Raw genomic sequence first — 7,974 nt, 5'->3', positions numbered from 1 at the left:
CTGTGATTCTGTACCCCACTGCAGACCATTACATCACTTACACTGACCCTTTCAAAACACACCGCCAGGCTCCAGTTACTGTACGTTTATCATAAGAGGTGTAAATGCTTCATCTTGGCATTCACTGTTAGAGAGTTAGCTTTTAACCTTGTCTTCTCAGTTTTTTTGCGGCTAATTTATGTGGGAGAGGTTCTGCTACTTTTGACCCCATGACATCCTTAGTTTGATTTGAATGCTTTTAAACACACATTGGGAAGTCAGCTGGACAAGTGTGGACAATTGGAGCAACCAAAGTGTTTTCTCACGATAAATACACATTATTTATTTACAAATAAAGTGGTTATAATAGAAATAAATACAAATAGAAATCTGAGCATTGTACTTCATGTGGTATTGCACCCATTTCGAAATGTACATCAGAAATACATTTTCAAAACCAGTAAAGGATTATTCCTCTGAGTAAAATATTTATTTTTTCCCAACTTTAAGTAGACATAAATATATTCATATATATTTGTTTTTTAATCTTCTTCCAAAATAGCTATGTTTGTGTCTTTTCTGTCATATAAATAAAACATCTTCATTGGGAAACTGTCCATATAACCTCGCTCTCTCTCTCTTTCTGAGTCTCTCCATCCCTCCATCCTTCTGTCTCTGTGTGTCTCACCGGCAGCCACATCCCTCCACCACCATATCCTGGTAGTTTTTGAGGATGACCTTCTCATACTCATCCAGATAGAGCAGTGATATGGGGCTAAGCTCTGTGGGCACGCAGCACGCCCGGGGGATGTTGGAGTTCACAGAGTTGACCAGCGTCTGAACGATGGCGTGGTTGGTGGAGTTGAGGTGGTCGGCCAATGGGAAGGGGCACTCCCCGTGGCAGTAGAAGGCGTGGTAGCCAGGGGGTGCAACTATCCACTCATTCCAGCCCACGTCGCTGAAGTCCACGTAGAGGGCATGTCTGCGGCAGTTGGCCTTGTGTTGGTGCTTCTTCCTCTGTTTCCTGTGGCCTGCTGCCTGTCTCTTGTCCCTGTGCAGCACCGCATTCCCCTGTCTGTCATGACCGTAGGTCACCAGCAGGGGGCGAGCCTGGGGCCATGAGTTCTGGTCCCCGTGGAGGGAGCGGCTTACCCTGACGTGTCGTCTCTGTCTTTGGCCCTCTTCGCCCCCCAGGGTGTCTGGGTGGAGCATCTCAACCAGGAAGCCGTGGTTGTGGCGCCCCCCGGAGGCCCACTGTGACACGGCGGGGCTGACGTCAAAGCTCTCCCAGCGGCTCAGAGAGTCCTGCACCAGCCGCGTGTCCAAGAGGCGTGTCAGGGGTTCCCCACGGGGAGACGCAGGGGCTCCAAACACCTCGTACACGTTGATACGATGGAAGCCACCAGCACTGGTACTGGAGCTGTTACTGCTGTTGTGACTGGTGTTACTGGTGGGAGCTGCTGTGGCCCCCAGGACCTGGTCCCTGTATACCCGGAGCTCTGCAGAGGTGATAAGCTCTTCTCCAGGGATGGAGGTGAGGTTGAAGAAGAACTGCTGGGTTGTCCTGCCCTTCAGACTGGCCAGAGCCTCCATGGACTCTACAAGAGAGGAGAAGGAGAGAGCTAGGGTCAGTGGATGATGTTGACATAGACATTTATGGCTAAGATTAGGACATGTTTTTTTTACTGCAAAGGTTGTGTTGATAAAGGTGGTAGAGTAACTCCATGGAGAAAGTTACTGGGAGTGGAGGACAGCCACTAAGAGAGCATGCTGCAATGTAAAAAATGTAGAGGCAAACATGTATGTCTTTATAGATTATACAGGAACAGGGAAGAAGATTGACAAAGGTTTACTGTCCTGACAAACTGTTATTCTTTCCACAGCTCACTTCAACACAGAGACATTGTTGTCATTCATGTCATCATACACACGCTCACTAAATCCAGTGTAAAGGCAAAGGCTAACAGTTATGACCATCGAGCTGCAATATGGTCAGGTTCATACATTTCATCAGAGGAAATGTCATGACATCAAAGCAGTGGTGTTCCAATGTTGATAAGATGTAGTAAAGACCAGTGATAGCATCTAACCATTATGCATGTGAGGCCACTAAATGCCATGGAGAATGTCCTGCCCTTTAGGATGTGGCTGCTACATGATGAAGTGCTGTTATTATTGTGGAAAAAGGAATTGTCGTCCATCATGGAATCATCAAAGCTCGATTATTATGACATAATTACGGGCCATAGGGAAGTATGGCTCATTTATCTTCATGTTTTTTTACATATTTTTTGTAGCAGTCTATCGCTATACATTTTTATTCCTATGTGCATATTTGGCCTGATTGAGAATTAATTATTAACAATAGTGTGTAAAACAAATTTCACATACATTTGTCAATGTCAGCACTTATATTTTCTTGATTGTAGTCAAACTTTTTACATTTACCTTTAAGTGTTTTACAGATGGCACAAAGACATGCTTGTTATCTGTTTGGAGTGGTAAATAAACACTAACTTTGAACTCAGGGCGTTTTCAAAGGAGGCATTTAGGAAATTCCACCCCCTCATCCTAAATCTCTCTCCAGAAGCACAAAGACCTCAATTAGACCCATCAATCCTTACTGATGTGGGAAAACCCCTTCTCTCTATTTCTCTCCTTCAAACCCCTTCTCTCCTTCTCTCTTTCGCCCACTCACTCCAAAATCCCTCTCTCCCCTTCGCTCTCTATCTCTCTCCTCACCCCAAATCCCCCTCTCTCTCTCTTTAGCTCCAAATCTTTCTCTCTTTTCTCTCCCCCCTCCCCTGTCCCCCTCTCTCTCTCTATCCAGAACCCTGCTGTGTGAGTGAAGGAGGTACTGCATGCACTGTGTGAACAACATGTTGGGGCTTGTCTAAGAGTTGTGAACCACAGATATGAGTGTATCAACATTCCTAATTTCTTGGCTCTCTGTGGGCCAAAACAAAAGATAACGGCTAATATCAGGTCATTCATCTCTGCTGTCTTTGGCAGCCGGTTACTGAGTTAGGCCTGGAAATGTTCTGTTTGGCAAAAATAACAAAATAAAATTGAAAACCGATATTACAGAAATGAATTGCCCCTCTGAAATGAATATCACGGAACGGATGTGAAGAATGGATAAGGCTTCAGGCTTTGACATTATGGTTTACATGTGTAGCTACACGTATATTTAACATATAGGACCCCCCACTCTTCACACTTCTACCATAGGAACAATCAAAATACCCAAAACCATGCTGCACTGGAGCATTGGATGAAAAGACAGGAGGATGCAAGGGTAAACAACCAAACATGGCTGAAATGTATCCCAAATGGCTACAATTAAGGTGTGGAGTCAAGTGGAAGTTTACACTAGTGGAGTGAGTGGTCTCAGTCCCAGTCACCATGCCTCCTACCAGTGTGGTTTTGTGGTGTGTCAGTGATGTTTGTAGTGTCAGTGGTGTTTGTAGTGTCAGTGGTGTTCGTAGTGTCAGTGGTGTTTGTAGTGTCAGTGGTGTTTTTAGTGTCAGTGATGTTTGTAGTGTGTCAGTGGTGTTTGTAGTGTTTCAGTGGTGTTTTTAGTGTCAGTGGTGTTTTTAGTGTCAGTGGTGTTTTTAGTGTCAGTGATGTTTGTAGTGTGTCAGTGGTGTTTGTAGTGTTTCAGTGGTGTTTTTAGTGTCAGTGGTGTTTTTAGTGTCAGTGGTGTTTTTAGTGTCAGTGGTGTTTTTAGTGTCAGTGGTGTTTGTAGTGTCAGTGATGTTTGTAGTGTGTCAGTGGTGTTTGTAGTGTTTCAGTGGTGTTTTTAGTGTCAGTGGTGTTTGTAGTGTCAGTGATGTTTGTAGTGTGTCAGTGGTGTTTGTAGTGTTTCAGTGGTGTTTTTAGTGTCAGTGGTGTTTGTAGTGTCAGTGATGTTTGTAGTGTGTCAGTGGTGTTTGTAGTGTTTCAGTGGTGTTTGTAATGTCAGTGATGTTTGTAGTGTGTCAGTGGTGTTTGTAGTGTTTCAGTGGTGTTTTTAGTGTCAGTGGTGTTTTTAGTGTCAGTGGTGTTTTTAGTGTCAGCGGTGTTTTTAGTGTCAGTGGTGTTTGTAGTGTGTCAGTTAGTCCACTGGGTGTCATCCCGACCAGGCATCAGGAGAGGAGAACACCCAACCACCCCTCCATCCTGACCCAAACACTCCAATGAGTCATTCACTGGGTGGAAACTTCCTTGTGCAGTGCAACACTCAGGAGTCTGTGTAGAAGGCCCTCCATGGACACATTGGGCATGTACCGTACACTACTGGAGCCAGAGCCAACTAAAAGACAGGTACTATCAGATAGACTGTCCAAAAAGCATTAAGGGAAATGCTGATTTTTTTAAAAGTTTCAATATTTGGTTTTCATGTTTCATTATTAAGTGTTCTGGTGTGTTTGTTGCAGCACTGTAAATGTAGTGCCCAGATGAGCTATTCGCCTTGTAACACTAGACTAGACATCCTCTGATGCCTACCTCTCTACCCACTGCTACTATACAACATAGTACAGATACACTACCAAATCAAAAAACACCACCAGAGTTCACATCACCATAAGAAAATGTCCATGTGTGCCTCCAGTTCAGCTCTTGGATCAAATACCTCCTATTTATTTGAGCATTTAGACCAATTGGCCTATACTGAAAAAATATTCTGGTCTGCATGTGTTTCTGAGGTTTATAAATGTGTAGTTTTAATGTACAATCACGCAGTTAGCGACGCATATGCAGCTACATAATAAGTATGTACGCCTAATTACGTGGTTCTATTATTTTAACGTGCGTAATTGCGCATAAAGAGTGCGCCTTGAGAGAGCGATTGGAAAAGGATAACGCTCACCCCCAAAACCAGAATGAGTAATGAACTGACTAGTCCTGTCTAAAAATGAGACGGAGCAATGTCTGCCACAGTGGCCTCTGTCATAATGCGTGTGTAGACAGTGTAGTGTAATGTCATGTCGTGTGTTATTGAAGTAGCAGCAGGACGATGACTATCACTTGCGCACGCACACCGCCCTTTCTTTATCCCTCTCCTGTGGTGCGTGTCTGGAAAAACTGTTTTCAGGGCCCACGCAAACACCATCAATTATTAAGAAACAAATGACCCTTGTGATACCACCCACCACCCTTGATGTTTTGATGCCTGTTATAGCACTGTCAATGGAATGTTCCGTGTAACGGGTTTCATCACCGCATATTTCAGGGATTAGGCTACTTTGCACTTCAAAGTTACACATCATGTACTTCTCTGTCGAACCCTGACAATGAGTTTTACTCGTTACATTGTTAAATCCCCCTTTGTTATTTTATGATCTACTTATAAAGGGTGTGTGTCACTGACGCGTGTCACTCTGTTAGGATATGAGTGGGCCTGTCATAAAAAAGTGTAATTGCTTTGGAAATCCTCTTCACAATCTGAGTCATGTTTAAATACAGGTTTGACATGTCTGAAGGAGCAGAGGTGCTCTACCTTGCCAGGTGAAATATGCCACTAATACGTACCTTCATGGTGAAAGCTTCTAATCGTGTTGGCCTTGCTGGCGGCTCTCTCTGCGTGCCTCCCCATGCTCCGGGGCCGTTTAGTGCTGTGGTCTCCGTTCAACGAATGCATACGGTACAGGTCCACCATGTACTGAGGCACCACAGCCTGTCTGCTCGGGTTCGGCCTCCGCTTAAGTCCGAACATATTGAGGAGCCGCAGCTCGAACTCGTTGAGAAAGTTATCCGACTGCTCCGGGCTCTGCTTCTCGGACTCACTGTACTTCCTCCGGCCAACCTCGGGGATTAGTCCCGCAGCGCCTCCCAGCAACACCTGAGCCAGCAGCAGTACCATGAGAGAACGAAACACGGCGACCATGGTCAGTTAGTCCCTGCGAGGAGAGGAGAGCAGTTTATGTCAATACACATGCGCCGCCGACACAGCACACAGACAGCTATCGACAGGAGAGACATTGGAGGTTCACTGTAAAATTCCCCCAGCTCAGCTGCCATAAATTGTTTCTTCTTCCATATAATTGCAATTTGTATTAAAGCAGGTTAAAAGAAAAGACACGTCACTTTGAAGTAAAGAACATAAAGGTTGGCAATAACATAGCCCGCGGGCTACGCTTAGTGAAATAGGGGATTGATCTTTTAACGTTATAGCGGCAAAACTAAAACACCAGCATATCAAGGTGAGGAAGTTATGAAAGAGAATTGTCAAACAAAAAAATCGGGTGGTAGCCTACAGGAAAAGGAGAAATCAAAGAAACTGGAAGAAGACAGAGAGAAGACGGCAGACAAAAAGTCTGCAATTACAGAAGAGCTAGGAGGACGTGTTTGGTGGGTGTGTATAAAAGAAATACTACGTAGACCTTAGAACACACAAAGCATGACAGAATGTAGGCATCAAAAAGGTTCCACTAGATACAGTCGTGGCAGCAGTCAGATAGCGCTACAAGCGTCTATTTGGTGAGGCTTTGACGGCAATGTATGACTATAATCATGCGGGATAGAGTTACTTCAAGGGGCTCGCAGGTGTGAGATCTGACGTTCGTATCCTGGCCATATGTATCGCACTGCGCAGACAAGACATCAACACACATCTAGGTCTACATCAAAAGTACATATCCTTAAAATACTACCAGTATGAATTTTTGTATGTACACTATGTTTCGGAATTTATGTACCCCCCCCCCAAAAAAATAAAAAAATAAATACAAAATGGGGGGGAACGGGGTTATTAGATCCAGAAGACTCAGCGGATGGACAGTTTATGAGATTTTCTCAACTTTTCCCTAAATATAAAAGTTGTCATTCACTTCAATAATGAATACCTCTAACTTGTTTTACCTGATAAGGAAGCGCTGTGTCCAGTCGTCCTTCCAGCTTTGGGCTCCAATAAATTCCACATTAATTCGTGTTTATTCCACGCTTTTCCTCTGCGGGCGAAAGACAGTCCGTGCACTGCTCCGACCCCTTTCTCTCGCACATATCTCCGCAGCTGGGAATCTGGAGACGTCTTGGTCAATAGAATAAAAAATCGCCTAAAGTTATATCTATGAGGTGGAAGCAGACTGGTGTAGGCAGGACCGATCTAAGTCGTTGAACATCTTCAAATGCGAATTTATAGATAAAGTTTAGCAGAGACCGGGTGTAGAATATCAGACTGTATAGTGTGTAGCTTAATCTCTCTCTCCTGTGCGCAGCACACTAGCAGTCCAATTGATTGGTGCCTTCTCTTCCCCAACGAGGCTTTTTGTCGTGCAGTGATGTCACCAACGCAGAGCTGTCAATCATGTCGATTCCAAAGCACCTCCTGTGCGTTTTCAACCAGTCCTGCACCTACAGTAGCCTGCCCAAACTCGCGCTGCTACACACACAAAATGCTCCTTTAAATGTCTTTCGGCTCTTACAAAATGACTCAAATATGAAACTTTCTTTGATAATAGGCCTAGACTTGTATTCGTCCGTGTGATCTAACATTGTTACTTTTGACAGCTTCAAAATATCTAACTTTAGGTTTTATTTTCCTTTTTAGAAAATAGGCTACTCATCATAATGCATTCTAGTGTTCGTTCTCATTTCATGCAGAACTAGGCCTATATTTTTTCATTGTTGATCATAGAGAACAATAACTTGAATCCCATTTTAGAATCGTAATAAACTGCAACAGTTCAAAAACGAACCAGATCAAAAACGAACCAGAGCAAGTGCGCCAACGTGTGGATGGACCATATTAATATCTATTAAACCCCCCCCCCAACCCCCACCCCCCCCCACACATTCACACACACACACAGACCAGTGAGTGACATGCAGGCAGGATAGGCAATGCCCACCCTGTGATCATTTAATGTAATCATTTTTTCATGTAATGTTTTTTCTCAATGATTCTGGTGGTTTTTATGCTCAAAATCTAAACATTTGCTAAAACTGCATCAATCTCTCAGGAAAGAAGCCAGGGTATTCATGCCTTCCTTTCCACCCATTCAAATCGGTGAC

General features: G+C 44.1%; 1 protein-coding gene across 1 annotated transcript; it reads right to left on the bottom strand.

Moving 5' to 3' along the window:
* Window positions 1-296: 296 nt before the first annotated feature.
* On the bottom strand, window positions 297-7,186 carry bmp2 (Bone morphogenetic protein 2). The gene is given in 3 exon segments (NM_001173834.1): window positions 297-1,577; window positions 5,494-5,861; window positions 6,823-7,186. Coding segments are annotated over 2 exon segments (1,269 nt in total). The 5' UTR covers window positions 5,849-5,861; window positions 6,823-7,186; the 3' UTR covers window positions 297-663.
* Window positions 7,187-7,974: the final 788 nt, after the last annotated feature.

The sequence above is a fragment of the Salmo salar genome, chromosome ssa06, assembly GCF_905237065.1.
Source record: "Salmo salar chromosome ssa06, Ssal_v3.1, whole genome shotgun sequence".
Taxonomy (NCBI): domain Eukaryota; kingdom Metazoa; phylum Chordata; class Actinopteri; order Salmoniformes; family Salmonidae; genus Salmo; species Salmo salar.
The sequence above is the reverse complement of the archived record's forward strand: the minus strand, read 5'-3'. Positions and strand labels throughout refer to the sequence as shown.